The 18,434-nt window shown below is 40.3% G+C and overlaps 1 protein-coding gene across 1 annotated transcript; it reads right to left on the bottom strand.

Annotated features, from left to right (window-relative positions):
* Positions 1-269: 269 nt before the first annotated feature.
* On the bottom strand, positions 270-17,685 carry avpr2aa (arginine vasopressin receptor 2a, duplicate a). The gene is made up of 7 exons (XM_038723533.1): positions 17,265-17,685; positions 16,175-16,248; positions 7,088-7,473; positions 5,431-5,676; positions 5,051-5,197; positions 3,661-4,231; positions 270-2,210 (listed from the first exon to the last, which is right to left on the bottom strand). Exons 3-7 carry the CDS (start codon positions 7,469-7,471, stop codon positions 2,011-2,013), a joined length of 1,548 nt encoding a protein of 515 aa, XP_038579461.1. The 5' UTR covers positions 7,472-7,473; positions 16,175-16,248; positions 17,265-17,685; the 3' UTR covers positions 270-2,010.
* Positions 17,686-18,434: the final 749 nt, after the last annotated feature.

Below are 18,434 nucleotides of genomic sequence, written 5' to 3'. Positions count from 1 at the left end.
CGTGCTGAAAGCACAAACACCCTGGCCACACAGAGGAAAAGGTGAGGCTTCTACTTCGAACCAGACAAGTACTCCTGAGACACCTTGAAAGCGTATTGTCCTGCAGACTCGCATAACACTGCTTTCACATGAAAAAACGGACGTGCTGGATGTGTGATTAAAACGGCATTAAAAAAACATGCTATTGTTTTGGTGGAATGTCCAGTCTGAAATGAATAGTTTACAGTAACACATACAGTAAATTCTAATCTTATTTTGTACACACAAAAAACAGCTTATATAAACTTTTATTTAAAACATGTCATAACATTACCATTTTTACTCTGTCATGCAGTTGAGGGGCACAATACATTGCTCTTAATGCAGAGAAAATGTGATATGAAAACTGTACATGAACATAAGACAATAACAGGAAATTAAAATATATGTATATTTTCATTTATACAACAATAAATAAAATATTAAAAGAACGCATGGTGTGATATAACATTACCATGATCCCTGCTCTGGTGGCTGCGCTGTCTAAGAAAAACATGGTGGTCATCATTCAAAGATTAATCCAGTGAGGGAGACCCCTCTTCATGTCTACTGATACTATAGGCACTTGGTAAGACTGGGATTATTTTCACTGAAGTTTTCTTCAACTGACATGCAGTCTAAATGATGTGCAGTAGTTTCTCTATACACGTAATATGTCTTGTCTGTTGAAGCTTTGTATTATCTCAACCATTAAGACCTGAATTGATTATACTGTCAAGCTATAAAAAAAATCTTTGGTTTGACATCTTGTTTTCTACTAAACACGTCGGACCATTACAATTGTATGATTTACATTCAACGTTCATCTTACACAAAATCTAATGATATGTAATGTGCCTTACATTTTCAATAAATATACTTGACGTTGTTCATCACTGTACATGGAATGCTGTTGTTATTTATTTTCTTCCTGTCTTTTCCTTGATGTTAATGTTCTCATTTCATTCTTTCAGCATGACAGGAAGGTAATTTTGTGTACCTCACATGCTGTCTTTGTAAGAAATACAATCACATAATTGTGTCCCGGTTGGTTGCGGAAACCTGGATTACTCATTTGTATTCTTCCAGGACAATCATTCCTCTTGTCTGTGTTATTAAACCACGGTATTCCAGTTCCTTGTGGGGCAGTGTCTTGACTCTACTGCACCATCCTCATGAGTGAATCTCCATCCATCTTGCTAACAAATCACTATTGTTCTTTGGAACCAGATTCCTCTTGAGTGAATATGAATTCAGCCTCAAGCATTCATCCCTAATCCACTTTCTTTGATTTAACAAAGTTTGTTCACATTATTAGATTTTGACTGGAGCCTTCTCAGGTCCACTCCTGCAGCTGTAACATCCATGTCATCTCCTGTCTGTTCTCAGTCTAACAGCAGTCTTGCTCTCTCTTGCTGTCTGTATGTGTCTCTCTCTCTCTAATTCCCTGCTGCTTTGTTTTCTCTACACCCATAGCTTTGGCTGCTGCTTTGTAGATTAGGCGTGCCGTAAGTCCATCAGTACAGTGATCCATCCCTTGCATTCCTGTGGCTCTGCTCTGTCTGAGCAGGGCAAGGCTTTTTCTCATTTCTCATATTCAATCAATGCACAGGGTCAACCGCAGCTGAGGTGAATATCTCTTTACTTTCAAGGCCATTTTCCGTGCAAAAGCTGTCACTGACTGTCACTGTACAGTATATTCCACAGGGCCTTCATAAAATGGTGTTGACATCTTCAATGAAACCCTTCCTCACTGCTGCAGTGCAGTGGACAGGTGATTACAGATAGAGGTCCTGCTGACAGTACAGCTGTCCTTTGTTATTGGAAACATCTGGCAGAGGTCAGCGCTCTCCGTTCACATGTTGTGACACTGAGGTGGTGGTGGCGGCGGAGTTGTGTGCAACAGCACGTCCTTGCAACGGGCTTGTGTGCACCCCTGCATGTCTTTTCAAACATGTCTCTGTGCATCTGTTTCTGCCTCATTTACCTCTTTCAGTACAGACTGTCCTTGGTGGTGGAGGTGTGTGTGGTGGTGGAGTCGTCGGGCAGTGAGCCCCTACGACCAGGTCGTGACCGACAGTGCAGCAAGTTCTGTAGCTCTCTGGACACGCTGCTGGAGAAAGCTGTGTAGATCCACGGGTTGGTGCAGGAGTTCAGACTGGCCAGCAGCATCAGGATTGTGAATGCCACTCCTGCAGAGGACACACACACACATTAACAAGACAAGTGCATAAACATAGACAAATGTTACATACAGTGAGTACATATACACAAATAAAAATGTAAATTTTCACATGTACAGTTTGTGAGCTAAAATATTCTTCCAACTAGGGACAAATGATCACAGATTGCACATTGTTCTCTTCTCTCTTATGAAACAAACATCAATATGGACAACAATTATTCAGGTTGAATATAAACCATTCAGGATTTTTGTTTTAATTTTCCTCCGGAATAGCAACAGAACTGTAAATATCCAAGAGGGACAAAATCCAACCTACTTCCCCTTCCAGTTTTTTTTTACTGCTATTAATAAGTATTTTATGTAATAACTAAAACATGCTTATTACAAAGCGGCCAATTGAGGACAATAGATAAGATAAGATAAGATGTGTGGTGTGTGTGTGTGTGTGTGTGTGTGTGTGTTCATGTTTTTTTCTAGGTGGGGACTTGAACCTGAATGCCCACTAACTGATGGGGACTTGTGTCACCATGGGGACAAAAATCCCCACGGGTAGAGACTGCTTTTGAGGGCTAAGACTTGGGTTTTAGGATTCAGGTTACAATTGGGTTATGGTTAGGGTAATAGGCTAGGAAATACATTATGTCAATGATATGTCCCCATGGGAATAGAGGAACAAACGCTTATGTGGGAGTGTTTGTGTGGAGCTGGAGTAAGGACTCATTCATATGTTTGCATAGTTGTATACACATGTGTGCTTGCATGCGTGTGTGTATGTGTGCAAGCTTACATGCATTGCTGCGTGCGTCTGCTTGTGATTTTGAGCATGTGTGCGAGCTGCTGGCACGGATCATTGCTGATGAAATATCAACATCTGGCTGTGTTGCAAAATCAGCAGGGGATATAAACAGGTAATTTACTGGCCTCTGATATTTGTCGTCAGCTTCAGATCAGAGGACACCCGCTCAGCCACAACTTAAGGCTACACTAGCCTTGCTTGCTCCATCACCGGCTGCCAGTAAAGACATCAACAGATGAGGTTTGTGTGCCAAAATGTACAGTGGCCAGAGATGTCATCCAGGGGTTTCTGATTGTTGGTCAAAACAAATGTTGTTTTTGACCTTGTATTTCACTAACTGTTACCACATCTGAGCTGCAGTTAGGTTATCTTGGAATAATGAGTGATATCATGTTCAGACTTGATGAGCTGGACAACAGTATTGATCAGAAGTAGGTGTTAGAAACCAGATCCGATTGTTTTGTTTTTGGTTGCCTGTAGTGCAAAACAGATTTAGGGCAATTAAAATGGATAAACTGGGCTAAGGATGATCAATCCATCTGAAGAAAACAACTTAAGTGATTCACTGGCAATGATTATTACCCAGTGTCTGTTGTTGTTGCTTTTTGAGGGTGAATTGCAGGTGAATCGTGAATAAGTATAAATCATGTATCTGACTGACCATGGTCTGGAGGGTTGGGGTCCCAGGCCGCCCAAAGCTGGACGATGAAGAAAGGTGACCAGCAGATAGTATAGACCAGCACGATGACCAGGGTCATTCTCACTGTCTTGGACATGGCCTTAGTGATGCTTGGAGGCGGAATGGTTGGAGGGTGAGGGGGGGCATAGTCAAGGGAGCAGGGGGGTGAGCCTGAGGCCAGCTCGTAGGACGTGTAGGACTCCTGGCAATCTGAGCCGCTCAGTGTTTGCTGTTGTGTTGGCGATGTTGTTGTCACATGTTCACCACGGCAGCTGTTGTAGTGAATAGCGGATGATACATAGTTGTAACACTCGCCTACTTGGTTGTTATGGGTGTTATTGTGAGGGTTGTTATTCACACCCTTTAAGAGCTGTCCTCCTCTCCCGTCCCTGCCCCCTCCTCCAGACGCCCTCCTCCCCCTCTCCCTGGCCCGCTCTTCCTCCTTCTTAAAAGGCTGGAAGCGGAAGAAGATTTCATTCTTCTTCAACTCAGCCATCACCATCCTCTCTGACTTCAGGTAAATGTTATTGTGAATCTCTCGGAAGATTCTTATCTGAAAAATAAGGATATTTTCAAGAATTAGCACAGTGTTCTGTGGGTAGCAGTGTGACAACACACTCCACCATTCAAAGACCCATGAATTAAGTTTTACGACTGGCATACACAAGATGCAGATGCTTGTCTTTGCTCTTTGCAGACAATCTTGTTTGCATTTCTGCTTGAACTGTGACAGGAAATTTAAAACGAAACAAAATGTCTGACATTTTTATGCAATTCCTAAACTCTGTTTCAATCAGAAAAGCAACCATAAAAAAACCCGCCAACCATTGCTCCTCTGCCTTTTTTTAAGATTTAAAAATAGTTTTATAAGAGCACAAATTTAGACACTGATATTTAGTTGAGTCAAACTTCCTTCTGCAGAAACTACATCATACTTAGAAGAAGTGTCTAAAGAGGCCTCTCAATTTGAAATCCGATAATGAAAAAAGGTCAGGGATTCTATGTTTGGCTGAGATCTAGTACATTCCACTTCCTGGCAGGAGGTTCTCAGAGTGGGCAGATTTTCTGTGCAGACGCTACAGCAGTGGTCCTCCAAGTGCTGTGTTAATTAGGGGAAATAACTGGACCCTGGAAATATCTTTCCCTAAATAGAGCAGTAGGGCTGATGGGAGACAGCCCAGAATGCCTATCCACTATGGGATGCTACATAATACCAACCACAGTCCTCCAAAGAGTACTGAACAATGCATGCCAAATGCGCCCTCCATGAAAACAAAACACAATTTCATTCATGCCATACGCTTCAGTATTGGATAATGGTCTTTGTGGATGGTGTAGAGATTGCGACTCCAGCCAGTACAACCAGTATTACCTGACAGATGGTAATAATGAGGGCAGGCAGGAGGAAGACAGCCACAGTCATCCAGGTGACGTAGGCCTTCAGCCCCCACGGCTCAGCAAAGTGACCCCAGCATTCGTACTCTCCAGGAGCCACTTCTGAGCGAGAGAAGATGAACACCTGACCAGACCGAACAAAAGAAGGGTGGTTAGCACACCCATAGACATGACTGTCAGTTTCCTCTTCAGTTTGCTGAACCGCAGTGACCTCATTAGGCTAAAAATAGGCCAACCTACTGAATTCTACTGTAGAAATCAGGGTGTGAATACCCGCTGAGGTCTCATTTCCTATTTCGCCATGTGTTTTTGTCTGTGTGTGAGGTTGTGTTTGCATGTGTGTTCGCCCCTCCCTACCTGTGGTATGCTGAGGAATAGTGCCAAGCCCCAGGCCACCATGACAGGGGTGTTCCAGCGGGACATTGCTCCACCACGGTAGGCCTGCAATGGGCAGCAGATGGCATGGTGCCGGTCTACTGTCATGGCAACTATCATGTAAGAAGAAGCAAACATGCCCACAATCTGCAAGTACTTGATGGACCGGCAGAGCAAGTCAGGCCCCTGAAACTTCTCTGTGATATCCCATATTAGTTGGGGAAGAACCTGGACACAGATTGAAAAAAAGAGTCAATGTATTTATATAACAGTGGCTCCTAGCAGATTGGAGCATTTTTTCTAGTTTGGCCCTTAGAAATGTAGAAGAGAAACACTAAAGGACAAGTCTGGGGATATTCTATATTTTCTCATTGTCAACAAAGAAAATATAAAGCCCAAAACCATCAATGAATTGATCAGGCTAACAAGTATATATAGCTTATCTCTCTATTGTACCATTGTTGTCCAAATTTTCATCAACATTAAAGAGCCAGGCCATTGCACACTGCATGACATGTTCCTTAATTACCATGAATATGGGCGTTGCAGTTTATTTTGACTTAGGCACACATACACTTTCCTGCAGTTGCTCCACAGAAAATCATAATAATAATAATAGTAATAATACATCATAATTTTTACTCCTGTTTGAGCAATGTGCCCAGGAAATTACAGTCGGTTAAATGATAAAAGTACATGTTTGTGAGTAATGTTGAAAGATTTACATCTTTACCAGGAACTTAAGGGCTTTCTACAGATAGGATGGGAAGGTCACAAAGTATTGAACGACTGACTAACACATTGTTGGATTTGGTCTTCTCATTGGATGTGTTGACAATGAGAAAAATATAAAATAACACCAGCCATGTTTAAAGGTCTTCTATTTTTTGCTATGGACAAGCCTTGCCACATACAAAGTGTAACTGAAACAGTGTAGCTGAAACACCTGTTGAATTTATTATCACTGAATCCAATGCCAGTTTTGTAGCTAAGCAGTCCAGACAGTATACCATCAATCACATTAATACTCTAAACCAAAGTTACAAAATCAGCTACACAACCAAGTTCAGCTAACCATCTATGCAATTTGCACTATATGTCATCTTAAACACATGTTATTACCAACTTACTACCCACTAAAAGGCGAGTTGCTGCTACCTGAATTAATGCATGAATAATAAACAAATTGGAATAATGCAGCAAGAAGAAAAGTTTAAAAATAAATAATACATTTAGCCAGGCCATCTCTTACTTATGAGCATCAATGGAACTCAGTACCATGATCAACATTATCCCATCCTATTACTCATTTCAGGGTAATGTTGAGAAATGGCTTGTTTATGCTTTTAACACAATGTAATTATCAACAATTGTATATTGTATTAGTTTTATTATTTTAGGATCCCTAACAACATCAGGCAAAGGGAATGCCGATGAAAAGTAGCCTGTAGCTAACTCGAGTACATTTACATTTTGTTTGAATGTTGATCAATGTACAGTGTCCCATTTAACAATAATTTGGCAACATTTTTCACGTGATGAATGCTGCATTGCTGTTGTATGTGAAAGTTTGACTGTTATTCTGCCCACTCTCACACTAAACATTCCAGCAGTGATCTCAAGTAACTTGTGAACTAACCTGAAAGAAGGCCACCACCAGGTCAGCTACACACAGGTTGACCATGAACACGTGCATCGGAGCATTGTGCTTCCTCCTCCTCAGCAGCACCCACAGCACAAAGCTATTCCCCAGGGTGGTAAGAGCCAGCACCACCCCGAGCACTGCTATCTCTGCCCGGGCCAGGCCCAGGTCCCTAATCCTGGGCTGGGGCAGGGTGTGAGGCGTGGTGAAGGAACCATTCTCAGGGAAGATCCCAAAGAAGGATCCCCCACTGTGAGAAGTATTGAGGGAGTTCAGCTCAGAGACAAACAGGGACGAGGAAGAGAAGTTGTTTCTTCCTGTGGCGACCAGAGAGGAGAGGGCTAACCCATCCCAGTCCGTTTCCACACTGATGCTTTCCATTCCTGAAAGACAAACAAACTGTTTGCGGGAAAGCCAATAAAATCTGTTGTTGTTTCTGGTTTGTTTAAACGATGCTCTGCGCAAAATTGTCACCAGGAGTCAAACTGGTGCAAGATCATGAGACTGTCTATGCTCAGATTTTAACCAAGAGCACATTTTTATCAACAAACAATTTACTTGTTCTTTGTGACAATATTAGCATCATGTCTGGCCTCTTTATTTAATTTCCTCTTATTGCCCTCAAATTTGTCAGCTGAGTAATTTTGCTCTTTTTCCTTATCGCACCGCTGAGAATCAAAAACCAAAACACTTGGGTCTTTTATTTAAGACACATGTTGATGCAGAGATTAATCACAGGGGCTCTTTGTTTTTGGTGCATCTGTTCATTTTCACAATACACAAAAATAGCTTATTTTGTGTAATTTTATTAAATTTGACTTAAAGTTATGAAAGACTGTACCAATCGTGCTGCCATGTGAATGTTGTTGTGTTTTGGGGCTCCAATTTTTTAATAAGTCTTCAGCATGTCTGTTTGTCCAGCTCTCAAAGCTTCCAGTTCTGTTTGACGCAAGTCCAGCAAGGTTTATTTTCTTTTTCATATTTTCTCAAGGTTGATTTGACAGCTTTCCCCTCTCTCCCACCCCTCTTATTCCTTCACCTCCGCTCTCATAATCGCTCTCATCCCATGCTTACCCCCATACATTCCTGTTCCCCCCTGTTTTTGTTCCCCCCTCTAACTTTTATTCATACACCCGGGCATTTTTTTTTCTCTTCCCCCAGTCACACTCTCTCTTGATCTCAATAAATTTCATGTTTATTTTCCTTTGCTTTAAATAAATGGCTCAAAAGAACAGAAAGTTGACAGGAATGAGATGACAATTTAAGAAACAGAGTCGTGAGATGCAGGGGGCAGCCTTGGTCAAATAAACTGCACGTAGAAGAATGTCTGGGATGAAAAATGAAGGAAGATGGAATAAGAGTGATGAAGGCAGTGTGGACAAAGGTCAAGCAAAGAACAAAAACAGCCCAGAAAAGGTCAAATAAGAGATTTGGGAAAAGGGGATGATAAGATAAGAAAACAGTGGGTGGCCAAATATATATCTCTAAAGAGGGCTATGTCCTGTTACTTGTCACAGTGTGTGTTGACTGATAGCATTGAGTATTATTTTGACTAATGTGCAAGGAGTGGTTAGGTTAGGTTAGGTGGACATTCCACTTCTAAAAATAGGAGGAAAACTACGGTGACAGTGTAGTCCAATTAAGTGTGACTAAGAAGACATTAAGTGTTGTTCTCACTACTCCACTGAGACCTAATGGCCAATTTGTTTGTAATACCGGACTCACTGCTGAGCAGGGGCGTTTTTAGGATCTTGAAACATTGGGGGCTTAGCCCAGCCCATAAAACTTCATATCTTCACATAATAATTGACCCTCCACCAAGCAGTAAAGCAACAGTAAACATCCTCTACTTATACGGCACAACAAAAACTCACAACAACACTGTTAACTGTGTCATGTCTGCTAAATTGTAATGTGACGTGTGTAAATCAAATTATATAACAACAAAACTCCGACAGTATGAAGCGGGGGGTCTTTTGAGTGTTAAACACTTAATTTCCTGCATTCTGGTGTTTTTCTGCACCAATTTATTGTGGACATTATTTATGTAAAGGGACACACAAAATTCAGGTAGCCCGCAGGGGGCTGTATCTTTGTTTCACTGTTGCTTTTAAATGACTTGAAGGCTGGCAATTCTGCCTTCAGATGTTATGACTGATTACTCGTTTGATTGTCCTTGTTGCTGAATTGTGGTGAATATTTAAGAACATTTTGATATTTTATGACCTTGTAAATAAAAAAAAAATAAAAAAAATGTATTCCCATCTTAAATTGTTCTACCACCTGCCTTGGCCAGGACACTCTTGGAAAAATAGTTTTTCTGGTTTAATAAAGGTGTAATAAAACAATTCAAAATCTAAAATTGTAATAGAATATAATGCAGAGCAGCTCTCAGCTTTCAGATATGTTTCTCCTGTAGATCAACTTTTAATATCATCACTGCTGAATCAACACACATGCAGGCGTGAGTTTTAATTCAGTTATAAACTCTGGGACTTTATAGCTCCTGTGTTTCAGCAGGTTTTCTGCTCATATTCAAAGTTCTGCACATTCAGAATCTAACTGGGTTCTCTGACGTTTCCAGAATAAAGGATATTTTCAGAGGTCAAACAGGATAAATCATCATAAACTTTGAAATCAATCCGCGGTCCACCTGCGTGCCGCACCATGTGGAAGGGATCCATACCACAGATTCTGCAACCCATTACACCACTACTATCCATGGTAGTGTGGGGATTTAATTCTTGCATGTTTGGTTGTGCAGGATCACAACCCTATGCGTCCACATGAGGAAAGGTCAAGATAGGCTATCAGAGTAAAAATGGACTGTCTAGACTAGGCAACTTGATGAGTTTTTAAGTAGCCCAATAAAATATTCCTGCAAATGCAGTGAATAAGCTGATTATCTGTAATTTAGCTATTTCTACAATTATTTTCTTTTTTAAATCTCCATGAAGGTGTTGATAAGATCACTTTAAAATATCACTTTTGCTGCCCACCAACGTTTGTTACCTGTGCCTTTTATTATGGAGATGTAGCCAACCAAACTGCTTGCACAGGTTGCCAATACAATGTGATTATTCCTGAAGTATCTAAATAATCTTCACAATGCAAAGAATTATTGTGGCAGTAACACCAGAGCAGCTCGTTGGTGAAGCAGGTAAACCTACATACAGAGGAAGCTGTGCGAAAAATAAATGTGAGTGACATTCTGTTTATGGAGTCACCGTCAGACATTGCTATAAAACAAATAGATAGAGTGTGTGAAGAAAAGAAACAGGCTAATGTCCACAGGACACTTTTAATATATCTCAGTCAATGCAGTGATCATCTGACATAGATCTTACAGTGTGTAGTCTTCATTTGCTATGCAGAGACTAAAGACGCTTTTAATGCGCCGTTAATGGAAAGTGAAAGTTTTTCACTTGACGACTTGTGAAAGAGCGACACAGGCTGCAGTGCCATGGTGTGCGTTCACTGGATTTCAGTTGTATTAGTAGAACAATAAAGCCTTAAACTGAAAAGATATTTGCCTGATTTTCGAAATGTTTGCATCTGCCCAGCTCTGTGACTGTGACAAGCGCCCGACCAACGCTTTACTGCGCACACAGCCTGGATCACAGCTCATTTCAGTTAATGAAGCAACATTCATATTACAGACTGGTTAAGTTATAAAAGGTATGAATGGAAAATGTAGCAAAATTAAAAGTACATTAGATGTACCCACCCCTGCTGCAGACATCATCACTGCTGCCTTCAGCTAGAAATAACAGCAGCACAAAAGAAATAATATTAATATGTAATATTGGGGCACTTTGCTGCACTGGCCTCCCTCAACATTTCTACAGGCTACATTTTGTTCGCGACTGATGTGGAGTGTGTGAGTGATTGACTGGTCACTTAGTAAACCGCCTCCTATATGAGCCAGCTCTGAAATCGCCTGAGCCAGAAAGGCAATGCGAAATAAAACTTTACATTAGGAAAGAGGGGGGGACAAAACATAGATTTTGAAATGAAACATGTATAATGCCTCCTCTGCCTATCAGGTGATTAACCTCACCACAAATCCACACAAGTTAATTTCAGCATACGTAATGTTAGTTAATCGAGTAAAGTAAAATTTTCGGCTTTTTGTTGTTTGTTTTTTAAAAATCCTTCTGAGAGCCAGGGCTTTTCAAAAAACATCCGGGGCTATAGCCCCGAATGCCCAGGGCTAACAACGCCGCTGCTGCTGAGTGTGTGAGATAACACAGCTGAACATATTGTCAAGCGTTACATGCTGGCTTTGCCAGAGGAATGTGCTCAGATGAATGCATGACAAGCCAGGCCAGCTGGACCTCTCCACCCAGCACGAAGGTAGGGACATGAGTCAAAGGAAGAGAATCCAAGTGGAACCATTTCTCTTAAGTCAAACGACGAGTCTTTGGTTTGAGTGAATCACCTGCGTCCCCATCAGGTGAACTCAACGCTGCTATAAATGGCTAAACCAAGTCAAACTTTAATTACCTTCCTCTAACTCTGCTTTGGAATTCTACTCAAATATCGGCCCTCTCCAAAGGTCTTTTGGATCAAAGCTAGTTGAGTACTTTCTTATTATCTGTTTATTATGTTTTCCTTTTCAAGTAATTTTTTTAAATTAGGGGTTTAGACAAGACCTTTTTTATCAGGGAATATCCAGGCCTCTCTTTGTCAGGACCTGAGGAGCCTTGTACCCCTCTCTGTAATTACAGTATCATTGATGAGAGGATTCTTTGCGGTGCTGTGGTCCTTTATACCTCCATACAATCCCATTATGCATATTTGCCCATGTGACTAATTTCTGATGTGAAATCCCTTTTTCAAGTATGCTTTTTCAAGAAAAGGTGTAATGACAAAGGAACCACACAGTATTACAGTAATACCAAAATAATTTCCCCAAATAGTACTCAATAAAATGAAATAAAAGGATAAATAGTTGGTATGAAGAACCTTCTTTAATGGTGTCAAGACTTATGTGTTGATCATAGTATATGGGAACGCATGTGAGGCATTTCCTTCTGAACGGATTCACAGAGGATTTCTTCATCTCTAAGTCTTGTTCTGATCAATTCTGGATTTGCCCTTGTTTTCCTGAACTCCTGAAGGACACAAGTATTTTCTGCAAATATGCTCATGTCTCATTTGCATGGCTTGTGCATCCAAGAAATCAAGATGGATTGTCTTCAAATTGCTCAATGGCTCCACTACAGGAGACCCATGCATAGCTCAAAAGTTTGGCACTGATGATCTCTGTCCTCAGAGGAAATTCCCTAAATTTAACATAGAAAAGGTAAACATTGCCCGCAGAAGTGCTGGAGGTAATTTTATGTATTCCGTTACATACCCCTGTCTCTGAAAATGTATTCTGCTTTGCTCTCTTTAATAACACAAGCACAGCATTCCTATCTGTCTGATCGACTTAATGTTAAGCACAAATTATTCCATCTCTCTGTGCTGGATGGACTGTAGACACAGCTTTTAGTAGTTAATGCAGTATGTTGCTTCCTCCCTTTACTTCACTATGATTAATGATGGAGCCTCCCTTGCTTTACTCTCCAGATGCAAACTGGTGTGCACATATTTTCATGTCCTCTCCATCCTATACCGCTTTCCTGCACACAAGTCTACAGTGCCTCAGGGACGACAGGCACATGGTAATTAAAGTGCGCAAGAAAACATTATAGCTACCTGGTCATTTACTTTGACAAACTACATCATCACTAGACACTGTCTGTGTCATAGTCCTCTTAAACAATCCTAAAGCATGTTGAGTGCCAAATGTTTTAAAGAAATAGATTTCTGGCAGGAAATAATAATCACAACGGTGTTATTTGGTTAAAATTACTCATTTGGCCATTTTGACAATAATGTAACAAATATTCAAAATAATTCAAGCCTAAAGGATACTTTGGTCATAACTCTGATTCCATGTAAGCATATAATTTCAAGATTGCCTGTGAATTGGACTCATGGACTTCACTTGTTCGTCAGCTGGAGAGTTTGTGAAACAATTTTGAACTAATACTCTTCATATTAAACAACACAACACAAATTGTACACATTAAGAACAATACCAGGATGTTTCCAAATGTCAGTATCTTATTCATTATATATTTCATTTTTGTGGATCATTTGCCAATACAGGCTCTACTATTATACAGTGTAAGATTTTTGGGGGGGCAATTTTTTTTACAGCCCAAACCTGTCATTGTTTTTCATTATTTTCTGTATGATATGAACATTAACATGCAGGCTTGACTTGACTGTATATTGCATAATCTGCCACAGTGAAAATCAAGTCTATTAATACATCAAGTCTATTAATACATATATATATATATATATTTGTCAGTGTTGCTTGCATATTGGTAATGCAGTTTGAGGACAGTTTGATATGATGCCTGCAGCTCACAATAACGCAGCTTTGACAAAAATCCTTGCAAACTTTGAAGGTTCACATAACTTATTCAAAATGAGTGGAATACAATGGATATCTGGAGTAGCAGACAAAGTACATTCAAATTTAGTAAGTAACAAAAAAAATCAGCTGCTATGGCCCTCCAAGTTGAGGTTTTAGTCATGGTCAAAAAGGAATAGAAACTTTTTTTTCAAAACAAGAAATTGAAATTGTAATAAAAGTAGAAAACATGAGGCACACTCTGAACCTCCTGTGCTTACTCTCTATTGTGTTTTGATTACAAACCATTGCCCGTCTCTAGTTCTGTCTTGCCGTATCTTGTGTGGCAGAGAAATACATTTCTCTACCTATTTCATGCACAGAATGCCTTACTTGCATTTAAAGACACTGACAATGAGGATGAACTTGGTCGGCAGATTTCAAGCCAATTTAGCAGCCAAGGTGAACTAGTGGTGGCAGCAGTGGGGAGAAAGACATGGTGTTTAAGCACTACGTGCAATAATCCAAACATAATGAACGATCCATCACTTGCTCGCCTGTCTTGTGTGTGCATGCCCTTGATTAGTTCCCTTTGAACAGTCTGATTAATGAGGACCTATCTGTCTAGTGTACATTCAAACAACCTGCTGCTAATTTCCCTCTCTAATCTGCTCTTCTTCTTCTTTTCTATTTCTTCAACTGTCCTGTTATTTTCTCAAATTTTTCACATTCATCCGCCCACTCTAGCTCTCTCCTTCTGTCCCAACCAATCCACCATCTCCTGTCATTAAGGATCAAACCGGCAGAGGAAGCTGTTTCTGATATGCTTGTTAATTTTGTTTGATTATAATTATCATCCTCATTAATAGACTTCAGCAGCAGGAAACAGGATTAAAATGGTCTGACCCAATCTGCACCTAAGATGACTTAAAATAAACATATGAATCCAGTATTAGATCGCACCATGTGATATACTTAAGCTTTGGTATTTTATACTGCTTTTCTGAGTATTGCAAGAGACTTTATTTACATACCAATCAATAGATTCTTTCACAATAACAATCTGGATGAGTCAGGTGGTTCCACTCGCGGGGCTGTGCAGCACTTCATCTGCATAATGAAGCAGATATGACCATGTTTTTTTTCTTTAAGCCCCACATGTGAGTAAATTAGATCCCCATTGGCACTTTCACATTCAGCATAGATTCACCATCTGAATGGTTCAGTGACAGGTGGATATATTTATGCATCTCACTTTGCGGAGGCACCTGCTGTACTCATTAAAAATCTGATTCACAGCTCTGTATCCATTATTTATTCCTCTCTATGATTGTGTGTCACTCAATCTATATTCTTTACCGCAGACCGCAGCCCATCGGAGAAACAAAAGTAACACTTTGTTCTTTTACTGTCTTGCCAAACCCATTAAATGTTAATAATGTGGAACCACAACTCATTGCACACTGATACAGTCATTACTTGCCCACATTTCATCTGTGTATGTGCTGCAGCACTCCTTGAGTTTTGTATTTGCAAACGTCATCATGAGTTTATTTCCATAATACAGTGGCCAGTGGACAGAAATCACTGTGTGGAAGAAGGTCCAAGTCCCCTTATCACCGCTGATAAATCCTGTTCATAAGACCACTGACTGTTTTTCTTGTCATGTATCATTAACCAGCACACCACCAACAAGCATGTGCCCTAAAGAAAACAGGGCCCTTTTCATGTCACACATGTGAGTATTCCCTCTGAAGAGTGGAAAATGGGCCTGAGTGTTACCACATCAGCTAACACAGGCCTGGAAGTTTGTAGTTGATATGGTCAGATCCGTGCCACATGATGAAATGAACACAATAAAATGATTCCCCGTTAGGGACCAGACTAAATTGACCATGAAAATAACAGTAATGATGATGATGATGATTTATCCTGATGGCGACTACAATCAAGGAAGTCATTTTGTGCATATTATAGACCGTGCCAAAGAAAAAAAATTAGGAAGTGTATGATTAATGGAAAAACCCTTATAAAGTATTTTGGTTGATACAAACAGCTTCATGCTCTCAATCATAAAAAATATTTTGCCAAAGAGTGATTTGGAGATTCAACTTACAAGCTAGTGAGATTTCCTTAATAGTTTAAATGCTTTAACAAAAGTGGAAAGTGACTGTTAAAAGGGAGTTTTTCCTTGCCACTATCGCTAAGTGCTTGCTCATGGTGGGAATTGTTGGGTCTCTGTACATAATATCACAAAGAGTACAGTCTATACCTGCTCTTTATGAAAAATGCCCTGCGATAACTGCTGTTATGATTGGGTGCTATATAAATAAAACTGAATTGAACTGAGTTGACTTGACAAGACAAACTGCTGTGACGGTAGAGATATAGGCTTTTGTTTAGATTTAATTATAATTTTGCTGTGATCGTTGCTTCACTGTGAAAAGAAACTGTTAATTTCCATTTATATTTTTAAGTAGTTAGTTATACAAACCTTTTGAGCACTAAATAAGTGACCTTTTCAGAGTCTCCTTTTTATCGTCTCAATTTGCCTTTTAAAATAAGGGCAAGTCACACATATGCACAAATAAACAGACATACAAACTTGCGCATGCCCATAAAAGAAGAGCACCCCAAGGTGAGTACATACGCCTTTTGTCCCCTCTCACCTTGTTGTCAGTGCATGGTAAGCTTTCTCACGCGTGTCCTTTTCTCTTGGTGCGTTTAGCTCTGGTCTCTGTGACTGAGGGACAAAGCATTAAGAGCCGTCACCATTACAGCGCATTAACATTACACGCTAGAACAGATCACATTAACAACCTGACAGTTCCCTTGAGCTTTTAATCCACGGAAAAACTTATGGGAACCACATGACTTTTCAATTAGGCTCTGCCATAAAATATTTACAATCAAGCATACTCGTGCCATTCTGTATATGTTAACATATATTACATATGTTGAAATCAGGGCTGACAGGCCTGACAAATACACACTGTAAGTCAAAAATCATTGCTTCATCAAAAGCTGAATGTTTCATGTGTCTATTTTTTTTGTCAAATCGATTGAAGGTGATATTCAATGATTTAACAGATGACCACACCTGGAAAATTGTATGTAGAAATCATATATCAATGCCATGTAAGCTTCTTTTCATGCCTTCTTTTCAACAAAGTATGCGGCACATTTTCCAAATATTGTTGTTTCCATACATTAATTCACTTCAGTCATAGGTGCAATTTCCAAAACAGGTGTAGTGTTATTGTAAACACATTTGATTTGTTTTCCTCTTTTTCAATATCCTTTCTTTTTAAAGATTTTTCTTCAAGAAAAACAAGACCTATACTGTTACGTTAACAGTATAAATGTTATGCTAATCAAAAGAGTAAGATTAATGATACTGATGATGACAACATAACTCTGTGTACAAATAGCCTGTACAGAAAATTTCAAAAATAAAATCAAGTGTAAAATACTGAAGACAGAGCTTGAGTTGCGTGTGTGCATCTTGTGTGGTCCTGGGATATTGTAGATGTACAGAGAGATGACCTAGATTAGTCAGTGAAGAAATCCATTCATACAAAGTGAACATGTTCCAACATACCTGTAAAGGGTTGTAAAGTGTGCTTAGTGAATAGAGAATAATAAGTGAAGGATTATGATTAAAAGTATTTGTACTAATTTCAGTATAAAAATAACTATCAATGTTAGAAAATCAAATCAAACAGGCTCCACGGAGTAAATAAATTAAAAGACACTTACTTGTGATCCACTTCAGTGGTGCAGCTCTTTGACAAGAAGCTTTCAGAAATTCATCATCACATTCATATCTTCAGCTGTCAATCCAGGTCCCTGTGCTCAGTGTAATATCAGCTAGCTCCTGGATGAATTAGGGAGAGCGCAAGCAAAAACGTCAGTGTGTCTTCATCAAAACCGGGTAGTTTTTCTTGTGTGACAACAAAGTTCTGCAAGTCCTTTGTGTGCCTGCTGACTGTGTTGGAGTTCACAAGTGTATGTCAGAGTAATCCATTTGATAGCCGTGCATGTCCCGGCTCCTTGTGCGTCACGATATGCTCTTGCAATGTGCTGTGCCTCCAGCACCACCAGCAGAAATGAATCCGAGCTCCGTCTGCTCTCACATCCCCCTTCCTCCCCCCTCCTATTCCCTCCTCCTGGGTCAACCAGCCTGTCCTCTATAAGGCTGAGGGTGGAGCGTGCAGCCAGGAGTGGAGGGAGGGTGTTAGACATACATATTAAGTGTGTGTGTGTGTGTGTGTGTGTGTGTGAGAGAGAGAGAGAGAGAATGAGAGAGAGGTAGGTGGACAATTAGACTACTGGGTTTATATGCATGTGCACATCACGTGGGGTATGCGTGTGTGTGCATGTGTATGTGCAAACTCGTTTTGAAGTGTGTGTGTGTGTGTGTGTGTGTGTGTGTGTGTGTGTGTGTGTGTGTGTGTGTGTGTGTGTGTGACTAGGAGAGAGCAGAGGGTAAACAAACAAGGACGTCCCCTCACTGCAATTGATTAATGTCTGGTGTAAGTCACTCATAGCCACACATGTTTTTATTCAAAGCTGTCCCCTGTTTTGTGCTCTGTTGCCTTCCATCTCCTTTGTTGCTAGTGGACAGGAGCCCTTACACCTATCCAGGAATGCCGATTGGCTGAGTCAGCCGGGCCATCAGCGGGTCACGCCTTTGGTGTACACACGGAGCAGTGAAGGTTAGTGCACAGAAGAAAAAAAACTTGCTGTCTTTAAATTTTAATGTCAAGGCTCTCTCTCTCACACACACAACACATACTCACATGTGATGCTAAGGAAATACAGTTAGCATGCACACAAACACTCACAGGTGTACACAATGAATGAATTCATAAATTCATGCACACAGACGCACACTCTTATGCACAAAAACACACACAAAAATCCAAC

The sequence above is a fragment of the Micropterus salmoides genome, unplaced genomic scaffold (assembly GCF_014851395.1).
Source record: "Micropterus salmoides isolate LMB-PRFRI ecotype aquatic unplaced genomic scaffold, ASM1485139v1 Ms_hic_scaffold_16, whole genome shotgun sequence".
Lineage (NCBI taxonomy): Eukaryota > Metazoa > Chordata > Actinopteri > Centrarchiformes > Centrarchidae > Micropterus > Micropterus salmoides.
Note: the sequence above shows the minus strand (reverse complement) of the source record. Positions and strands in the feature narration are given on the sequence as shown.

Bases quoted from the DNA above. Each gene is read 5' to 3' on its own strand.
- avpr2aa (XM_038723533.1), bottom strand. From the start codon at position 7,471: ATGGAAAGCATCAGTGTGGAAACGGACTGGGATGGGTTAGCCCTCTCC. The intron at 5,198-5,430 runs GTAGGGAGGGGC...CGGTCTGGTCAG, and splicing joins TATTCCTCAGCATACCACAG to GTGTTCATCTTCTCTCGCTC. The intron at 2,211-3,660 runs GTCAGTCAGATA...TGTCCTCTGCAG, and splicing joins CCCCAACCCTCCAGACCATG to GAGTGGCATTCACAATCCTG.